At 36.6% G+C, this 22,119-nt stretch overlaps 1 protein-coding gene across 1 annotated transcript in view; it reads right to left on the bottom strand.

Annotated features, from left to right (window-relative positions):
• The window catches only part of FBN2 (fibrillin 2), a 292,375-nt gene that overhangs the window by 13,299 nt on the left and 256,957 nt on the right, over positions 1–22,119 (bottom strand). The window contains exons 49-59 of the mRNA XM_064275596.1: positions 21,253–21,378; positions 20,478–20,630; positions 19,633–19,698; positions 19,224–19,349; positions 18,598–18,717; positions 17,477–17,599; positions 16,704–16,835; positions 6,188–6,313; positions 4,651–4,857; positions 3,579–3,704; positions 1,161–1,283 (exon numbers count right to left, since the gene is read on the bottom strand). Coding sequence (XP_064131666.1) covers positions 1,161–1,283; positions 3,579–3,704; positions 4,651–4,857; positions 6,188–6,313; positions 16,704–16,835; positions 17,477–17,599; positions 18,598–18,717; positions 19,224–19,349; positions 19,633–19,698; positions 20,478–20,630; positions 21,253–21,378 — 1,428 coding nt within the window. The remainder of the gene's footprint in view (positions 1–1,160; positions 1,284–3,578; positions 3,705–4,650; positions 4,858–6,187; positions 6,314–16,703; positions 16,836–17,476; positions 17,600–18,597; positions 18,718–19,223; positions 19,350–19,632; positions 19,699–20,477; positions 20,631–21,252; positions 21,379–22,119) is intronic.

The following is a 22,119-nucleotide window of genomic DNA, read 5'->3' as shown; positions in this document are numbered from 1 at the left end:
TTCAGTCCTATTAAAAAACCAAAACCCGTTGCCATTGAGTCAATTCTGACTCATAGCAACCTTATAGGTCAGGGTACAACTGCCCCATAGAGTTTCCAAGGAGCACCTGGTGGATTTGAACTGCTGACCTTTTGGTTAGCAGCCATACCACTTAACCACTATACCACCAGGGTTTCCAGTCCTATTAAAAAAAAAGGAGACTGTAAATAAAAATCAAAGAGAATATGGGTGTTGACAAAGGTCCTAACACAAACACTGAATCAGAGTCTTCACATCCAAATGAAAACACCACTATTAATGCCCGAGGAACCAAAAACATAGCATCTATACTTCTAGTCGTAAATGGTATTAATTTTGGCCTCTACTAATAGAAATTCAAAATCTGATTTGTGTCCTATTGAAACTTACGTTGAAAGTGCATTGAAAATAAATTTACCAAGCAAAATAAGATACAGACAAGGCTAATTTGTTATGGTATAGCTGAAAAAACACACTTTAGTTGAACTCATTTATAAACAATGTGCTAAATTAACTCCTATTTGTTCACCGATCAGGTCCAAGGGAACAGCTCTATTTGTTACTAGCTTAATTTTACCCATTTCTTGGAAACAAAACCTCATTTTATTGAGAATATATTTCAAAAATATAGTTAGGAATTTCTTTAGTCTACTAATTTCACACTGATGAGGTTTACTATAAAACTGAATATGAGTATGGTATTGAAGCTAGTTTAGTATCTAATTTAGCTTGGTAAATAATTTATTTTAACACTATATAGGCAAAAAATTTAATTTACCCATTTATTTTCTGCAGTAAATGCATAATAAAGATACTCTGTTGTTGTCTCAGGTAAGCAACCAAAAAAACTGATTTTATTTTTTTTTTTTTCAGTAACTCTTCCCTCATCAAAAGTTTGCTTTGTTTGGCTTCATTTTATTTAAAAAAAAAAGTGCTGTTTGCTATAGAAAGCAAACTATGGCAACTTGGGTTTTAATTCTCTCCGCCTCATACCATTGGTCATTTGGTAGAATTTTCTATATGAAATGGCCACTAGGAAGATGTATTTTAATGAAGGTGATACAAATGCTACAATCCCTGATTCTCTAATGTTTGAGGCTGAGAGAAGAGAGTTAGGCACAATTGCCAGACGCTTCACTCACCTTTGCATGTTTTTCCATCCTCTTGCAGAACATAGCCCCTTGGACAAGAGCACTGGTAACTCCCTTCAGTGTTCTTGCAGATGAAGTTGCATGGTTTCGGGGACTGGGAACATTCATCAAGATCTAAGCCAAAGTGATGTGAAGATTAATTTCCTGGTTAAAAGAAATAATCAGCCTCTTTCCTCCCTCCATAGTCTCAGCACTTAATTCCTTTTGCTTTTCCTCTTCAACTTAAAAAATGGAAAGCAATCAGAGAGAAGTGATGCACAGAATTTTTCTCTAAAGTAAATATACTCATTTACTTTATAGAACAGTCTCTGGTCCTAGTATAAATATTATAATATCTAGACAAACTTCTGGCTCAAAAAAGCCCCCACTGAATTCTTTACATTAATGACCTTTGGTTTACAAGTTCAGAATCACCAACTAAACTTAAAATACTCTGTTGCCATCGAGTCAACTCCAACTCATGGCAACCCCACGTATTTCAGAGCAGAACTGAGCTCCATAAGGTTTTCAGTGGCTGTGATCTTTTGGAAGTAGATCCCCAGGCCTTTCTTCCATGGCCTTTCTGGGTGGATTTGAACTGCCAATCTTTTCATTAGTAGCTGAGTGTGTTAACTGTTTGCGCCACCCAGGGACTCCTACTAAACTTACTCATTTATTTGATACACAGATGTGGTAGATATTCTTTTAATAGCCTTCTTAACTGATGTTCCCCTAACCATCTTGCTGGATGACAGATTGTGCTGGAAATCTCCCACTTGCCCCTCCAGATCCATCCCTTGTTCCCCTCCACTCTGTTCATAGACCAGGAGGCTAACCAGTATGGATTCCATCAGCAAGCTCTTGCCCTCTGCCTTGGTCCTTATTTCCTCAAATCCCTCCCTGTTAGATGTATACAGGCTGGTTGTCCTTTGACCAGAGATCACAGCTCCTCTCAAGGCAGCCCTCTGTATACAGCTTTCTGCTTCCAGGTTTCAGTAACCCCTCCCTCTTTTCTAATCACCTATTCCAGATCAGCAGGGAAATCTCACTCAATATCTTCACTTGCTCTCAGTTTGTTGTACTGTGGTGGCTTGTGTATTGCTATGATGCTGGAAGCTATGCCACAGGTATTTCAAATACCAGCAGGGTCACCCATGGTGGACAGGTTTCAGCGGAGGTTCCAGATTAAGACAGACTGGGAAGAAGGACCTGGTGATCTACTTCTGAAAAAAATTAGCCACTGAAATCCTTACGGATAGCAATGGAACACTGTCTGATATAGTGCTGGAAGATGAGCCCTTCAGTTTGGAAGGCACTCAAAATAGGTTGTGAGGATGGCGCAGGACTCGGCAGTGTTCCATTCTTTTGTATATAAGGCCGCTATGAGTCGGAATGTATTCAACAGCACCTGGAATAATTTTTCTTTTAACCCAAGGGTGGTAATAGTCCCAGCATACAGCACCATCCCTTGTGGTTTCTCTACACTCTGCCCAAGCCTTTATAGAGAGGCTCTTTGTTAAGCCCTCCTTGAATTATCCTCATTTGAATGTGACACCTCTTTCCTGCTAGGACTCTGATAGCAGACAATCTCCATTTCCTCTGTAAAACATACCAAAAGGTGCCAACAGAATGCTGCAAGCTCATGACTGACAGGCCACTCTGTATGATTCCCATGCCCTTCTATTTCACCAAGTGAGTAGTATGCTTACTAAGAGTCAGTATGATTGTTCTAACCATTTTATGCCAGGTGTGCTTGTTATTAAAATTACTTAATGGGTTTTGGGTGTAATGGGATATCACATAAGCTGATGAAATACGAGGGAGAAAATATTTTTTTCTTTAAAAAAATAAGTTGAATGCTTTGGAAAGACTCAAGAAAAGCAAGTCCTCCTCTCCTAATGCCCACCATGCTGTCACAGAATGGTGTAAGTGAGACAATAAAAAAATTAGAAAAAGAAATTGGAAGAATTTAGAAGAATTTTGTACTAAGATGGCTTTGCAAATAGAAATTTTAGATGATACTTAATTAGTATATTTTAGGCAAAGAAGAAAATTGATGTGGAACAAACCAAAACCATTTTTTCTATATGCTCAACCACACAAATCCATAATCAGAAGTTCTTGTTCATCAAAAAGATGTCAAATAAATGTGGATTTATGTCTTTTATAAAAATTATATGCTTGTAAATTTTTATATTTTAACTTCGAAGTTTCTCCGCTCGAAGGGACTTTTTTGATTAATTGAATAGTCTGTTTCCCACAATGTTGGACAAGGGGCAGTGACACTAAGAACCACATTATTGAGAGGAATTGCATCATTTTAACACAATGCACATTCCAAAGCTGCATAATAAAGACACTCTGCTAACAGTAAGTGACTTGTAGGAAACAATGGTTGACAACCCCCTAGATGTTGAGGTGTAGCCTTACCTACACAAGAGGTTCCACCGATGTCTGTGGTGTAGCCGACCTTGCAGAAGCATCGGAATGAGCCCATAGTGTTGATGCACTGACCGTTTGTGCAGAGGTTTGGCATGACTTTACATTCATCAATATCTGCAGACCAAAAAAAAACTAAATGGAAGTGTCTATATTTCCAGGGTCAAGCAGCTTAGAAACCAAGAGAAATTAACTGAGATGAGCTGAAGAACAATCAGCATTCGTAATAGTGATAGAGTACCTTTCATCACTTGGAAAAATAGCCAGCATAAAAGGGAAAGAGAAACAATTTGCAGTGATGGGGAACAATAAAGGAAGGGTGTGTTGCAAGTTCTATTTAAGGCGAACTTTGCAATCTAAGCATGAATTACTTTTGAGATATAGAAAACTAGTTTTCTATAGTTCAACTAATTTGGAATTTGTGATAATTTTCTATAGATTGGCCTCAAATTCACACTTGTATTGGACTCTGAAGAAAGGATTTCAACAGCAAAACAATCATGCGTAGGATGGGGAATCTATGTAGTAATGAAGAAAATGGTACTTTTTAAGACATTATAGTATATTAATTAGCTGCACAAAAAATGTAAACCAGTAGTCAGTTGAGACTTGCTAACTCATAAATACGTTACAAACAGAATAAGTTCCTGTGCACATTCAAAACAAATACCATTTAAATAAAGCAAGTATACTTTAAAGGTTACAAGCATGGCCTCTGGGATCAGACAGATCTGCTCCATTCCTGGGTCTGTCCCTTAAAGAGGGTGACCTTGAGCAAATTACATATTCTAATCTTAGCCTTGTACTTCAATTTCCTCACCTGTTAAATGAGAATAATAATAGATTCTATCTCTTAGGTTTGATGTCAATATTAAATCTCCTAAAAAAAAGCAATACAAAAACATATTTTTTTCTATATATGCACAAATACACACATACATACTATCAGCCACTCCGCCAGGATATTTCAGCTATTATCATTTTACCATTTTTCCTTCATATTAATCTAAATTAATTAAATGCATCAAATTGATAATATGCATGAGTTTCCGCCATTCCTTACCTCTTCCATCAGTGGTGTATCCTGGGCCATGAGGACAAATTTTTTTGTACTGGGCAGTTCCAGGCAGTGGGCAAAGTTCACACTGGTGGCCCCAGCCTCGTCCACCATCACAGCAGCATTCTGACTTTGTGACAAGATTGCGGCTGCTGGACGCCATCTGACACATGGTCTGCAATACCTCTGCAAAACAGAGTCCCTGTCGATTGTCTGAAATGACAAAGTAGAAAATACGCATAAATGTCATGGAACTGAAACACTTTTCATTATCTTGATTTTCAAATGAAACAGGACAGTCAATGCTTTTCTTCTCAGCAATAAGTTAAAATAGGTATTCTCTATGGATAGACAACCACTTAATATAGCTTAATGATTACGACGTCTTGATGGAGGTAAACGCATAAATCTTTGACTATAAGTAGTTTAATAGATTTGACAGTGATACTTTACTGAGGACATTTTGTTTTGTTTTCTTCAATCCATTGGCAGCTAAGTGATAGTAAACTACCACCCTGGAAAATTAAAATGAAAGGGAAAAAAAAATTATTTCCCTTTAAATAAACAAATGAGTATAAAGATTTGTTTTTAAAAAAGCAAATTCTAGAGTTATGAGCTAGGTATTCAACCTAATCTTTCCTACTGTCTACATTTAAGAGATAGTTCAAACACTTATACTAAGCAAATATCTCTATAATAAAAATAAAGGTGCTTCTCTGATGAAAATAAGAAATCCTCTCTATATATTTTATCAACCACAGTAGCAAAATACAGTAATATGAACACAGAAGTATACTTTCTATGTAGGTTATCTTTTCTGTTTCCTACAAGATTGTTAGTAAAGGTCTAGATTGAAGGCAACAATAAGCAAAGTATATTTTGACTAAAAATTTCCTAGGATTTAAAGCACATGATGTCATCCTGAAAAAAAAAAATCTAATATACTTGAAACGTGATTTTTTTGCCAAATCAAGTGATGAGTCCAACAGTTTATGAAGTGCTCTTTTTCTCTTTATTTCCCTTAAGTTTTACTAGTCCATAATTGTACACCTACTCATAACTAAGAGGGTATATTCAATACACATTAGTATTAAAATACAATTTCTGAGATTTGTATTTTCTACAAGATATTTGTACAGCATTTTCGGTATCACAAGATAAAAACTAAGCAATGCATCTTTTAAATGTTGCACTTACTTTGCATTAATATCAGCAGAGCTTACCTCACATGGCAAATATTTTCTTTTGGAATTAAATCATCCCCTGATGTAAGTTTTATTGACTCACTAAAGTCACATTTTCCATCAGGCTTAATTAATCTTAATTTTGAGGTCATTATTTACATTACACATAGGTATGCGCACAGCACACGCATATTCAAATACTTCGTTTTAATAGGTGTGTCCCTTTAGGAAGAGGTATGGGAATTACTCAGATTGAGGGACCTTTTTAGCAGAAGAGGATGTAAACATAGAACTCTTCTGTGATATCATAAAGCAGATGTTTAATTTATCAAGTAAAATATACTTGTATGTCAACTTACCAAGACATTCAGTGCCCGAGGAACTCAACTGGAACCCTTCATTACACTCGCACCTATAGCTTCCAATAATGTTAGTACAACGCCCATTTTCGCAGATTCCTGGCTTGGTCCTGCATTCATTTTCATCTGTAGAAAAACAAATGGTGGGAATAACGGGCAGATTGTAAAAATTATAAACTACAAATTATCTTCTAATGGATGATATCTTATTTAAAACGATCTTCACCAAAATACTAATGTGATGGGCTAGAAACTAGTCACATGTGAGTACTGATTGATTTTTAACTTTTCCCTCATCCTTCCTATGGGACAGTTCTACTCTGCCCTATAGGGTTGCTATGAGTTGGAATCGACTCAACGGCAGCGGGTCCTCATCCTTCCAGGTGGGATCTTTGTAAACATAGCCTCTCTCTTTCTGTTCTGTGAGGAAGGCATGGTGCTTGATAAAGAATTGGGAAATAGGTCTCGAAAAAGGGACAGATTTAACCTGAGAGGCCAGACAAGGAGGGGAAGGACTCTGGGGAAGAAGGTGTTAGTTTATGTGATATGAGAGCGAGGCTGGGGGCGGAGGGGTGGCAGATGTTGGGGAGGGAAGGAGAGAAGAGTAAAAGCTACACAGACCTGGGATAAGGGACCAGCTCCTAGACAAGCTTTAAACCTATATCCTTATTGTGTCTGATATTGTATAAAAAACTTTGAGGTTTTTTGAAGCCATCTTGTTAGGTGCATAAGAGAGCTCATGACGAGCTCTCTTATGTTGTTCCTTTTATCCTTATACTTTCAAAATTTTTAACCTTCAATTTTACTGACATTTATTTTGCTGCACATGCTTTCTTTCAATTAGCATTTTCCCTGAATATCTTTTTCTAATTCTTTATTTTAACCCTATTTCATATTTTGATGTAGGTGCATTTCTCGTAAAAAAGCACACAGAGCTGGATTTAAAAAGATAAAAATACATTTGTCTTTTAACCCACAATTTAAACTATTTATTAGGATTACTGATGTTTGGATTCTTACCTGCCCATTTACATCTTGTCATAATTACTAAGCTATTTTCCCCCATCTCTTGACATTTCTTAGATCAGCCTAGTTTCCTCTGCCCCCTTCCTGCCCCAACTCATGTCTGGAAGTTATACAACCTCTTTTTATTCTTCTAGTAGTAACCATCACACAATTGTTTTTGGACCTTTTACTCTAGTAAAATATATGCAACAAAATGTGCCATGTTAATCATTTTTAAGTGTGCAATTCAGTGATATCAATTATATTTACCATGTGTGTATCATCACCACTATCTATTTCCAAAACTTTTTTTCTACCCCAACAGAAACTTCTTTCCCACTAAGCAGTAACTCTCCATCCCCATCCCGTAACCTCTAACCTATTTTCTGTCTCTATGAATTGGCCTATTCTACATATTTCATATAAATGAGGTAATATATTTATACTTTTATGTCTGGCTTGCTTTACTTAGCATAACGTTTTCAAGGTTCATCCATGTCGCAACATATATTAAAACCTTATCCCTTATTGTGTTGTAGTATGTATATGCCACATTTTGCCTATCCATTCATCTGTTGACGGACAGTTGTGTTGTTTTTACCTTTTGGCTATTGTGAATAACGCTGCTATGAATATCAGTGTACAAGTATCTGAGTGCCTGCTTTCAATTCTTCTGGAAATATACCTAAGAGTGGAATTGCTGGGTCATATGTTTATTCTGTTTAACTTCTGAGGAACCGACACACTGTTTTCCATAGCGGCTGCACCATTTTACAATTTCTACTCTTAAAGCACAAGGGTTCCAATTTCCCCACATCCTCACCAACACTTGTTATTTTTCATTATTTGGATAATAGCTATCCTAGTGGGTGTGAAGTGGTATCTCATTGTGGTTTTGATTTGTATTTCCCTAATGACTAAAAAAAAATTTTTTTTTTTTAATGACTAATGCTCTTGGACATCTTTTCATGTGCTAATTGGCCATTTCTGTATCTTCTCTGGAGAAATGTCTATTCAAGTCCTTTGCTCATTTTTTAATTGAGTTCTTTGTATTTTTATTACTGAGTTGTAGGACTTCCATATATATTCTGGATATTAAACCATTATGTTAATATGATTTACAAATAGTTTCTCCCATTCTGTGGGTTCTCTTTTCACTTTCCTGATAATGTCCTTTGATGCAAAAGAAGTTTTTTAATTCTGATAAAGTTGAAGTTGTTTTCTTTTGTTGCTTGTGCTTTTTAGTGTCATATGTGAGAATCCATTGCTAAACCCAAGCCCATGAAGATTTAATTCTGTGCTTTCTTCTATTAGTTTTATGGCTTTAGCTCTTATAGTTAGGATGTTGTTCCATCGAGTTAATTTTTATATGTGGTGTGAGGCAGAAGTCAAACTTTATTCTTTTGTGCATGGAAATTAGTTGTTCCAACAGCATTTGTTAAACTACTCTTTCCCCATTGAATGGACTAGGCACCCTTTTAAAAAATAAACTGGCCATAGATGAATGGCCTTATTTCTTAACTCACATTTCTTTCATTTGTCTCTATGTCTATCCTTATGTTAGTACTACACTATTTTGACTACCGTAGCCTTATAATAAGTTTTGAAATTGGGAAGTGTGGATCCTTCAACGTTGTGTTCTTTTTCAAGATAGTTTTGACTGTTTAGGGCCTGTTTCAATTCATACGAATTTGAGGGTCAGCTTTTCCATTTTGGCAAAAAAGACTGTTGGAATTTTGATAGGGATTGCATTAAATCTGTAGAATACTTTGGATTATACTGACATCTTAACAATATTAAGTCTTCGAATCCTTGGTATTCATCAGTTTCTTTCAGCAATGTTTTGTAGTTGTCTTGTACAAGACTTAAAAGTCATTCCTAGGCATTTTATTCTTTTAGATACTACTGTAATTGGAATTGTTTTTTAATTTCATTTTTGGGTTATTCATTGTTAGTATATAGAAAGACAACTGATTTTTGTATGTGTTTATTTTTGTACCCTGCAACTTTGTCGAATTTATTAGCTCTAGTATTTTTCTTCTTGATTCTATGGGATATTTTATATATAGAATCAATGTCATTTGTGAATAAAGGTAGATTTACTTCTTCTTTTCCAATATAAATGCCTTTTATTTCTCTTCCTTGCCTAATTGCTCTGGCTAGGGCTTCCAGTACAGTGTTGACTAGCTATGGTGAAAGCAGGCATTCCTGTCTTGTTCCTCACTGTAGGGGGAATGCTTCCAGTCTTTAACCATTAAGTATGGTATTAGCTGTGTGGTTTTTTTTTTTTTTTTTTTTTGTGGTAAAAATATACACAAGAAAACATTCACCAAGTCAACAGTTTCTACATATATAACTCAATGACGCTGATTATATTCTTCATGTTGTACAACCATTATCGCTATCCTTTTCCAACTTATTCTACCACCATTAACATAAACTCAATGCCCTCTAAGCAAAAACTCTCTCTTCCTTCCCGCCTACCCCATAAAACCAAAACCAAACTCATTGCCATCGAGTTGATTCTGACTCATAGTAACCCAACAGGACAGAGCAGAACTACCCCATAGGGTTTCCAAGCAGCGCCTGGTAGATTCTGAACTGCCAAGATTTTGATTAGCAGCCGTAGTTCTTAACCACTATACCACCAGGGTTTTCCCCTGGTAACCACTAATAATCTTTAGTTTTTATATATTTATTTCTTATAAGTGAGATCATAACAGTATTTGTCCTTTGTGACTAATTTCACTCAGCATAATGTTTCCAAGGTTCATTCATGTTCTTGCATGTATCAGCACTTCATTTCTCTTTATGGCTGATATTCCATTTTATGTATATACCACATTTTATTGAACCATTCATCTGCTGATATACATGTCGGTTGTTTCCTTGTTTTGGCTAACATAAAAAGTGCTGCAGTGAACACTGGTGTACAGGTTTCGGTTTGCATTCCTGCTTTCACAACTTCTGGGTGTATACCTCGAATTGTGATTGCTTTGTCATAAAGTAGTTTTATGTCCAACTTTTTGAGGAAGCGCCAAACTGTTTTCCACAGTGGCTGTACCATTTTACATTCCCACCAATAATGGAAGAGGGTTCCAGTTTTTCTACAGCCTCACCAAACCTGTAGTTCCTGCCCCCCTTTTTAAAATCATTTCCATTTGAATGAGGGTGAGGTGGTATCTCATTGTGGTTAGATGTGGATTTTTCATACATGTTCCATCATGTTGAGGAAGTAACCTTCCATTCCTAGTTTCCTGAGTGTTTTTATGAAGAAAGAGGGTTGGGGTTTTGTCAAAAGCCATTTCTGCATCAAATGAATTTTTTTTTTTTCCATTGTATTGCATTGGTTGATTTTCTTATGTTCAATCACACTTGAATTCTTGGGAAGAATCCCACCTGCCATGGTGTATAATCCTTTTAATATGCTGTTAGATTTGGTTTGCTAGTATTTTGTTGAGGATTTTTACATTTGTATTTATGAAGGATGTTAGTCTATAACTTTCTTTCCTTGTGGTATCTTTATTTGGCTTTGGTATTAGGGTAATGCTGGTCTCTTCTATATTTTCTATATTTTGAAGAGTTTAAGAAGAAATGGTGTTGATATTTCTTTAAATGGTAGAATTTACCAGGGGAAGTCATCTGATTCTGGGCTTTTTTTTGAGGGGTAGACGGGAGTTTTTGATTACTGATCCAATGTCTTTACTTGTTATAGGTCTATTGAGATTTTCTATTTCTTTTGGAGTCAGTTTAGGTATTTCTAGGAATTTGCCAGTTAGATTATCTAATCTGTTGCCTGTATCAAGTACCTTGGCATTAATTTACTTCTCTTTGCTGTCTCCCAGTACTACCTCTCGTGTTGATGTGATCTAGAAATTTTCATTGTTATATTTTTTGTTTACTATCAACATCTATTTAAATTACAAAAATATATTAGAATACACCATGTGGTAATTATGGTAATTATTTCAGAGGGTATGTGGGTGGCAGATAACATTTTCATTTCTGACAATGTCTTTTTTTGTTTTTTCACAATTGATTGGGTGTAGGACTTAAAGTTTAAAATTTTTGTCCTTTAGAATATTTTGAAAATATTGCTGCATTGTTTTCTTCTTCAGTGTTACTGTTTGTTTACAGGCAATCTGGCTTCTGTCTCTGAAAGCTTTCAGGGTTTTCACTTTGCTCTTAAGTGTTCTGAAATCCACCATGAGGTGTCTTGTTGTATGTATTTTTAACTGCTTAGATTAAAACAAACACTTGTTAAATTTAAAACATGCACAAGGATAATGAGTTAAGGTTTTTAAAAACTGAATTTTAAAAAATTGTATAGTTTCTGTTATTTCTAGAATCTGATGGTACGAGGTCTGCCATCTTGATCTAATCCTATGCCTAACATCATTTGCTTTTATTTTACTTAAATTCAGACAACTGAAATACAAAGTATTTTTTTTTCAAAAAGGGCTATTACTGGATATACTGCTAGTGTTCTTCACGTTTAATGATGTATAACGTCACTTTTGTATTTGAAAGATGGCTTGATGTGCATCAAATTCTTAATTACTTTTGCTTTACTGTCTTTAGCACTGAGAATTACTGAAAGTAGCTGGAAAAAAAGCCTGAGGTTTTTTTTTTTTTAATTTGCAAGTAACATTCTTTTCTGCCTGGATGCCTCCAGAATGTTTTTCTTTCTTTTTGTTGTTGTTGAAATTCATAACTTTATGAGGGTATTATCTTGGTGGGATGTGCCACCACCTATTAAATTTTGATTTCAAGCACTCTACTTCCTATAAACTATTAAAACCTTCAAGTACTGACCTTTTCATTGTACATCACTCCTGTCAAATCCTCACTTCCCTCGTCCTACTCCATTCCTATCCTATGCAGAATGGCACGCTAAAATAAAACATATCACCAGGACAGGTCTCATTTTAATTCATGATTCAAATCTCAAATGGGTATTCAACACTCCCCTGACAATCCTACTGTGCTTCCTAGCATGTTCATGCTCCTAATTTCTTCATCTTTCTTTCTTAAGACAAGACTCCTTCATCTTTCCACTATTAACCACTTTCGACCTTTAATTCTCTTTCAGTGGATGAAGTATCTGTGGTTTTTCTCAAAGGCAGCCCTTCTACACACTTGTGCTCTGGAATGTCTTCTAGGATCTCAGAATTATCCCTTATTTCTCCTCAGCCTTTTTCAATCGGTTGTGCTCCTCAGTATACATTGTCTAGTAACTTCCATCTTTTAAAAAAAAAAAATCCTCTCTCTTAACTACATATTACTCCTCCAGCCACTGCCACATTTCTTTGTTCCTCTTCAGAGCAAAATTTCTTGATGAAAGAATGATGTATGGTTGTAGTCTCCACTATCTCATCTCTGATTCTTTAACCACTTGCTCTACCCCTTCACTGAAACTGCTCCTGACAAGGTCACCAAATTTAATTATTCATTCTCTATTCTCTACATTTCAACAGCATTATACACAACCAACCACTCCCTCACTTCTTGAATAATACATTCCTTTGACTCTCATGATACCACATTCTCTTGGATAATTTCCTATCTTGCTGGCTATCCTTTTTTTAGTCTCCTAGATATTTTCCATCACTCTAAATGTTGGAATGCCCAGAGCTGAGTCATTAGTTCTTCTACTTCTCTCCATATCCTCTTTCTTGGTGGTCTCATCCAATCTAATGACTTTAAACTCTACCCATTTACCCGTAACTATATGTGTATAGCTCGTAAGTACATCTGTCCACCACTTAGAAAGCTGAGACATGTCTGACACTTAACATGTTCAAGAGAGAACATTATTCTTCTGTTCTCCCCACCAAACCTGTTTCTTTCAGTTTTTTCCGTATCAGTAAATAATAGCATCATCTAACCAACTATTCAAGTAAAAATCCTAGGAGTCACAGTTTATGTCTCTCTTCTTTCATCTACCATATTGAATCAGTCCATCAGCATGTTCTGATGATGATCTCCAAAATATATTCTGAATCTTCACTCTTCTTCCACAATGCTATAGTCCTAGTCTAAACCTCCTTGTTTCTCATCTGATGATTACAAAAGCCACCTAAATGAAATCCCAGTTTCTGCTTCTCTCCTCCTAAAATTTATTACCTACACAGCAGGCAGAGTCTTTTAAGATATAAATTAGTAATAACAACTAACACTTAATTGGGGTTTTATGGTATGTCAAGCATATAAGGGCTTTATATGAACTCACTAATTTAATCCTTACAACAACCCTCTAAGTGCTCTTATTATCCCTATTTGTTTTTAGAAGAGGAATTTGAGGTAGTAAGCCCACCTATTCAAGGTCATAGAGCTAGTAAATCTGAAACTAGATTTCTCATATTCACAGCCCATCTCAAGGCCCCACACTCTGAATCACTCTGCCATGTGTACTTAGCATAAAACCAAATTCCTTACCAGGGTCTACAATGCCTTTGCCTATCTTTGGACCTCAATTCTTGCCGCTCTCCTCCTGGAACAAACTCCAGTTACACTGGTCTTCATTCCTATCTTAGGGGTCTTTGTTCTTGCTCTTTCCTTATTTCTCATTTCTGGTTCTCAGCTCAGATGTCACCTTATCAGAGAAAGCTTCCTTGAACCTATATTCTTAAGTAGCTCCCACCCAATCACTATATGAAATCTTCATGTTGATTTACTTACTGTTTCTCATCCACCAGAATGTACACTACTTGAGAGCAAGGGACTTGTCTATCTAGTTTATTACTGTGTCTTCAGCAACCAGATGATGGCAAGTGTTTAATAAACGTAAATGAATAAATGAACAACTGTTGTGAAACAGTTTCTTATGGGGTAGTACGCTCTTTTGAAACGCAGATTTAAATAGTTTCTACAAGGTTTCTAATGCAATTACTCAAATATATTTGAATATTTTTTCTGTTCAGTTTTCTTTTTCAGGGACTTCAATTATGTACACATATCTTCTTTGGCTTCCCCACCTGTTATCTTCTCGTTAATCACTTCCATATCCATATACCTAATTGTGTTCTTGCCCCTTTCTACGTTTTATTAGACTTTCTACTGTCACTTTAATTTCTATGGTAATTTTATTTATTGACTGATTTTCCTGAGCTCTGCTAATTCATTGTCTCATGGCACACTGTCTTACCTTCTCTTTTTCAATCTCTTGTATCTCTTTGAATTTTTATCTAGTGAGATCTTGTGCGTATTATGAAAACTATTTTTCTAAACTGTTCTACCATTTCCTGAGGTGTTTAATCTGTTTCTTGTTTATTTTTCTTTCTTTCCTCATCATGTATACATTAGTTGCAGACTTGTGTCATTATGCCTCTTTGAGCAGCTTCTTTAGTTCAGCTATTTGCTGTTAGTGTAGAAGAAGGTCAGTGGTGCTGACCTGGGCATAGTTTACATTTTCAATTCATGTTTATTGTATGAATATTCTCCCAACAAATCTGTTATGCTCTCTGACCTCTGAACATGTACTCTCAGGTTTTCAGGTTATTTAGGTCAATGTGGCTCTGAGTAATGTTCTTTAAGTTTTAGAATCTCTAATAATTCCTTCTTCCCTGTCATCTTCCTATCTTACCTGCAGCAGCCTCCACACCCAGAAACTAGTTTGTTCATAATTATAATAGCATGTTACTGTATTTTTTCCTTTTCTCTACCTTTCTTGACATTGCTGTATAGAGCTGGGCCTGTACAAAAACACGCACAGTTCTCCCATTGACTACCTATGTCCCTATTCATCTAATCAAAGATCACTGGATGGTCTTTCTAAATTGGGACAGTTGCTTTTAGAGAAATCTTTACTCTGCCAAAGTCTAAAGAAGAGTATGCTAGTTTTCCACGTCTTGCATGTTTTTGGTTGACACTTCTATAGTATTTGACAGATAGTCTTCAGAATCTGTAGTAGTGATCATGTCCTTGTTTAAACTAAGACAGTCTCTTTACACCTGTATACTTCTAAAATCTTCAAGGGATGGGACTGAGGTAACACTACTATATCATTTCCAAAAACAAGCCTTCCTTTCCCCTTAATTACATTTAGAAATTTTAGTGAATCTAAAAAGGTTGGCATTTTCATTAATGATCTTGGCAATGTTTTTATATTTAGTAGGTTTCTCCATTTATTTGATTACTTAACAAATAACTACTAGGGTAAAATATTGTATAGTCAAGTCTCCATCTTTGATTAAGTTTACAAGTTATTTTACAGAGGTTTTTAGATTTCATGCATAATTTTAATCTCCTAGCCTTTAATACTTTTAGTTTCTATTGCAAGTGACATTTTTTTGTAATTTTGTTAAGATTCCAATTTCCAGTATTCAGCATTTTTACTGATTTTTTTTTTTTGTGGCTTTATGTTTCATCCTAAAATTCATAAACACAATTTATAATAATATTTTGGCTGTGTATTATCCAATTTTTAACTGTAAAAACATGTTTAGTACAAAAAATAGAACTTCTGTATTAAGTTTTCTGTTGATCAAAAAAGTTCTGCAGAAGTTTCAGCTATCAGCATCGAATAATGAAAAGCTTGAGAATCAGAAAAATTTCAGAACCTGTATCTTTTGTAGCATCTTTTTAAAAAATGAAAATGTATATAATGCTTCCCTGGGTCTTTTCTTTCAAAAGTTAAGTTCAGAGGATCACAGACTATTAGAGCTAGAACGGGTACCTTCTTCCATCCCCAAATCGTGTAGACTAAGCTTCTTACTGTATAGATGAACAAAGTGAGGCACAGAGAATTAAGCCACTTTCAGGTCTTCCAGCTCCTTACATATGGCAGATCCAGGTCCAAAAACCTGGGCTCTTAATCCAAGTATGCTGTCTATCCCCTCTTCCAAGCAGATATACATATAAATGTAGTAACAGGACAATGTAAAATTGAGCTAGTTACAAAATAAACTTTCCATGCATAAAAGTTAAAACACATTTCTAAGTACTTTAGCTAGATGAAATTTGAATGCACACACATAAATAAATAAAACAACAGAAAGAAATGAAATGAATCTCATGTACAATGAGATGACAGGATGGTTTCCAATGTCTGTTTCCATACTTCTATACAATTTTTTTTATACATAGTTGCCTCATGCTAAATTCTGAAGAACAGGTATCATTCTGCAAACATGATTTAGGTTAACTTTCTGGTTTGTGTGATTTGAAGGAATAATGCTTTTAAAAGACCCATTATAGAATTAAATCTATGACGCTGGCCTATTATAACTTTACTAAGCAGAGTTTCCCAATGAAACATCTAATAGGTTTAAAGAAAATACAAAAATTCAATCATACTCTGATGGGTTATGTATGCATTTTAAAGTGAATTTTTATTACACATGTAGGAATTTGCTCTTTTGTAAAAGTATATAATTTACAGATAAGGTTACATTCACTTTAGGCCACTAACCTCTAATCTCAATACTTTCCCTGGCATTAGTTTCTTCTATTAACGGCAGTTTATCTTGCTAAACCTTTTCCTCTGTGTCTACTTGCATATGTGCCTTACCTACACAGCCTTCTCCATCAGGCTTTCGGGCCATTCCCGGTGGGCAGATGCACATGAACGTGCCGATCAGGTTCTTACACATCATGCCTCTAGATTCACAGTCATGTAATCCTTCTGCACATTCATCTAGATCTATAAAATATTTTTAAAAGGAAAAAAATAAAAATAGGAACTTCTAAGGGGCAGGCTACAGTTTAGTACTTTACAAAAAAAGAAAACCCAAAAAACAAACCTGTTCCCATTAAGTTGATTCTGACTCATAGTGAACCTTATAGAACAGAGTAGAACTGCCCCATAGGGTTTCCAAGGCTGTAATCTTTACAGAGGCAGACTGCCACATCTTTTTCCCTGTTTAATACTTTAAGTCATATTTTCAGTCTTCTTGCTCTTAAGATGAAACCCATTTGTGTGACAGGAAAAGGAGGAGCCAGCCTTTTTCAGTTGTTGGCTATATTTCCAGATTTATACAAGTTTCAAGAAATTGCAACCCAAAACCCAAAGCTGTTGTCGTTGAGTTGATTCCAGCTCATAGAGACCCTATAGGAAATCTCTGCTTTAGTAAGAGCCTAAGAGTATGACAATGGTGAGGTCTTCAACCTGTTTTGTCTTTGACCTGGTTGGATGGACCATCAAGTGTCATGATACCTGGGTGTGGAAATCTGCTGGCAAGATGCTGTCATTCTGTAAATTTCTAGAAGAAGATAGCTAAGGACTATAAAGTATGTTTCTAGCGTGGCAATGAAGTTTTGATTTTCTCATCTGAATGGCCTTACCTTTGCACATCTTCTGGTCTTCCCTTAGGGCATAGCCAATGGGGCACGTACATTCGTAGGACCCGAAGGTGTTCATGCAGCGAAAAGCACAGAGCAGCGGGTTCTGGGCACACTCATTGATGTCTGGTCAAAAACAATGGGCAGGCATATGCTCAGCCTAGAGTTCTAATTATTTGTTTAAATAATCACCCATAATCTTACCTGGAGGTCATACAGAAAGCAATATGATAACAGAGCTTCTGGTATATGGAAGATTGAGTGCCTAACAAACCTGTTCTACCACAAATAACAGCTATAAACTCTGGAGACTGAACAAAAGCAGGCAGTTTTTACTGGTGAGTTGAAATGGGGTAAGCAACTAGCAAGAAGTTCCCCGTTTTTTTTTTTTTAATATCAGCCTGAGGGCGGCAGCAGTACTTGGCAGCTAAATATCTGATAGAAATCTTTCCCATCTTCTGTCCAGAGGAACCTGAGGGAAGGAGTCTTGGGTGTAACCAGGGCCACTAGAGTGGGAGGGGAAACCCTTTGGAAAGGAGAGGGCCAGAGAAGGAGAAATGCTACTTTTTTGCATAAACTGCTGGTTGCACCATGCATCTACAGGGCAAAATCAAAGAAGCTGGCAACTGAAGTTTAAAAAACAGAACTGAAATCTGAGCCACATCCCACCACAGGCGTGACAGTCTACTATTTGAGTCTACCCGAGTTAACTGCCTGCAAAAAAAAAAAAGGGCACCAACATTCTTTGGAATACTATAACTGATTCCAGAGAATATCATTCACAATATCTAGGGTTTAATCCAAAATTAACCAACATACTGAAGAGACAGGAAAATGTGACCCAATCTCTAAGGAAAAGACAACCAACAGTTTCTAACCCAAAATGACCTAGATGCTTAATTAGACAACGGTTTAAGGCAGCTACTGTAACTATGCTCACTGAGGAAAGGAAAACACACTCACAAACAATATGACTGTCTGCAGAACAACAGAACAATATAAAAAAGGAAAACACACTCAAACAATATGACTGTCTGCAGAACAACAGAACAATATAAAGATTGAGATATTAAAAAAAAAAACTGTATCTAGAAGTGATAATACTTAAGTAAAGGATCACTTGCCTTCACAATTCATCATGGGCCCAGGCTCGAAGCCATCATTGCAATTACATTCAAAACTTCCAATAACATTGGTACATGTACCATTTCCACATGGATTGCCAATTGAACATTCATCAGTATCTGAAAAAGAACAAGCAAGTGCCACAAAGTTAGGAGAACTTTTGCTTTCACAGGTGTATGCCCATGAATACTCACACTCGCCCTCCCACCTTTCCTGGCTGGCCGGCCCTTACACAGTGCAGACCCTGAAGGATCCAGTGTGCAATGCTCGGAGCACTGGACAGCCATGCTGTCCTACAGACCACAAGTCCAGAAAAGGGAAGTGGTCCTCCGCTATAAGGGCAGCATGGAAAGCCATGAAGTAAAACTGCTCTCTCCTCCAGTCAGTGGATTTTGGTGTTTCTAAGTCTCTAGACATATCGGCGTCTGTGTATCTGTTAGAAAGCAGAGGTGGGGCAACTCTTTCCATCTTCACATAAACCAGGTCAGACTGAAAAATGTTACTACTAGTTACTTATCCTGGCTTTGTAAATTCCACGACCACCCAAGGTATCTGAGAGATCTTTTGCTGAATATGAAAAATAAAATAGGACTTTCCAACTGTGTAACGTGGAGCCAACACTCACCTACACAGCGCACTCCTGTGTAATCAAGGTTGTAACCCATGGGGCACTCACAGCGAAAAGATCCATCTGTGTTGATACACTGACCATTGGAACAAATGCCTGGACTCTCAAGACATTCATTGACATCTAAAACAATAGGGTTGCTCATGAACTTCCACATATAAAAATTGATGCCAATACTGTATATATCATTCGACACAGACTAAAGTTTCTAAAACATGTAAACATTTCTTTTACCAGAGAAAGACATATTATCTCATATCGCAATATATCTTATGATAAATGTAATACATGAGATACAATATATATTGTATATATTAAATACAATATAGTACAAACAGCATGATTTATAAAATAAACATATATGCACATAAAAAAGAATACAGGAAAAGAATATATCAAACCACACCTTCACGTGTATCATGAAGACTAGGGACCGTTCCATGGCCATATGGACACAGATCCTGGAAGGCAACTACAGAGAAAAACACAAATCCTGCATCACTGGAGAGTCTAAACTATCAAAGAGTTCAAGAGATTACAGTATACGTAAAATTGTGCTTAATTATTTTTCCTCTACAAATCTGTCTTTAACAAGAGTCTTTATTTTTATGATTTACTTTAAAAGCAACACTTGAGCATATCTCAAGAAGGCCACCTGAGCTCAGCGGGCTCTGTCCAGGATGCCACCTGCTGAGAATGCCTGCTTCTTCTGTTTGCTCCATTAACACTGAGTAGCCAGATGGACCCCCGACTGCCAGCTTGCTAGGAACTAACCTACAATTCACCTGTGCTGTCTTTTTCTGCTATAACAGGACTGGTGAGGCTGTCGGTCCCCTGCTGAAAACAGCCATTGTGTGTGCGGACTCAGCTTCTCAGAATCTTATATAATATTCTGAGAGCCACAGCCTGTGATACAATACCCACGTGGGACTCCTGTAGCAATTTGGAGTATAATTTTCACCCCCTCCTTGTATCTCCTGCCCTGCACCTCTCAAATTCATTCTTTAGAAAGCAAGTGTACCAACCTTGGAAAAAACCTGAAATAACAGGGAAACCCCTACTTGCACTTACACATGTCAAATACGAAAGTTGAAAAGAGTTCCTCAAAGTCGGCTGCTCATTGAAACATCAAACCTTATACCTGAGGGGATTAATTCACTCTCAAAATATTCATAAACCACATGGTCAAATGGACTTCTGGCAAATATTCAAAAAGTGGTACAGAGAGGTGTTTAATGTCGCTGCTCCTACCTTCATCATCTTTGGGGCACAGCTCACAGGGGTCGCCCCAGCCCTCTCCTGGCATCTTACTGCAACAGCACTTTGCTTTTGTGGTGTTGAAAGCTTTGGGCACAGAACACTTTCCGTTTTCAAAATTTGTAAAGCAGAAGCTCTGGCGAGTATCTGATCAAGAAAGCAAACGTTGTAGGGCTTCTTACTGATTGTTTAAAACAAATAATCGGTATATAACTTCCTGTTTCCAACAGAAAAGTTCTCACGGGCAGAACATGACCTGGAGATTAGACTAGCAGTCTGAAAATCCCCAATTGTTGATTTCATTTGCTAACTTAAATTGACCTGTCTATAAAGTTTTGACTAAAGTGTTTAAAAATAATTTTTATAACACACTTAGGAAACCTGAGAAACCAGGCCTGAAATCAAAGCGAATCCCATACAGCAATTTCCTTTTTCATTGTTACATTGCAGCTTAAAGAAAACAAAACTCTCGGTAATTCCCAATAGCAACTCATATACCAATGTATGAAATATATATAATGCCAGTAATGAAATGAAAATGGCAAACCAGGATAACACTTAAATTGTAAAAACAATGCTAATAATTCAAAGTACCTTAAAAAAATATCCAGTGCATACACATTTGAGACCTGTATTTTAAGTTTACAGATGATATATTTACTACAGACTTGTATTTTGTAGTGACAACCATCAACATGATGGCCTTACCATCCAGCTCTGAAGTTTCTAAGGGCCAACAAGGAGGAAGGATTGGCATTCCAAAGCTTACCAAAGCATCTCCGTCCATTATCAGACAGGACAAAGCCAGGTGGACAGATGCACTGGAAGCCCCCTGGAGTATTGGTGCAGGAACCAAAAAGACAGATGTTGGGATCCTCATCACATTCATTTATATCTGCAGAGCAGCAGGAGCATTTGTTAATTTAGACAAGTCAATAAAGTATTCAATATATGAAAAAATTCATAACTGTCCATACTATTATAGAGTCCATTAAGCCAAAAGATAAATATTTAAGATAAATATTTAAAATGAAACAAACTACATTAGGATATTTGTTTAATTTATTCTTTAGAAATAAATTACTGCTTCAGAATTCAGAGATTATATTCACTTTCAACCAATAACCATATACCAAGACTCCCTAGTTTATCTGCCACTTCCTAAGCTTGATCAGTTGGGTTGTATGTCCACCTGCCTAGTGGACAGAACCAGCTCTGTATCTCACAAACTTCACAGCCTCAACATGGCCAAACTCCCTCTTCTCATGCCCCTCTCAGAACTCCAAGGTGGGGTCCTGGAGTCTCCCTTATCTCACCCTCCCCCCTTAACTTTCATATCCAAGCAGCCACGTAGCCTGTCCATTCCACCTCAGTACCTTCGATACCCACCCTAATTTATCGCCTGGGTTGCTTAAAGTCTCCTAACCAGGGTCTGCATCTCCCCTCACTTCTTTCCACACTGCTACCAGGGTTGTCTTTCTAAAATACACATCTGATCATAACTACTTAAAATCTGTGTCTATGGAGCTAGGAGGACTCAGACATATTTTGAGAATTTTACTGTTGCTCTTTCTCCACCCCAGAATGGTTCCTTGAAATTAATAAGGATTTAGTAATTAATAAGGGCAGTGACTCT

Source organism: Loxodonta africana, chromosome 2 (genome assembly GCF_030014295.1).
Source record: "Loxodonta africana isolate mLoxAfr1 chromosome 2, mLoxAfr1.hap2, whole genome shotgun sequence".
Classification (NCBI taxonomy): Eukaryota; Metazoa; Chordata; class Mammalia; order Proboscidea; family Elephantidae; genus Loxodonta; species Loxodonta africana.
This window is presented reverse-complemented; position numbering and strand designations above follow the sequence as displayed.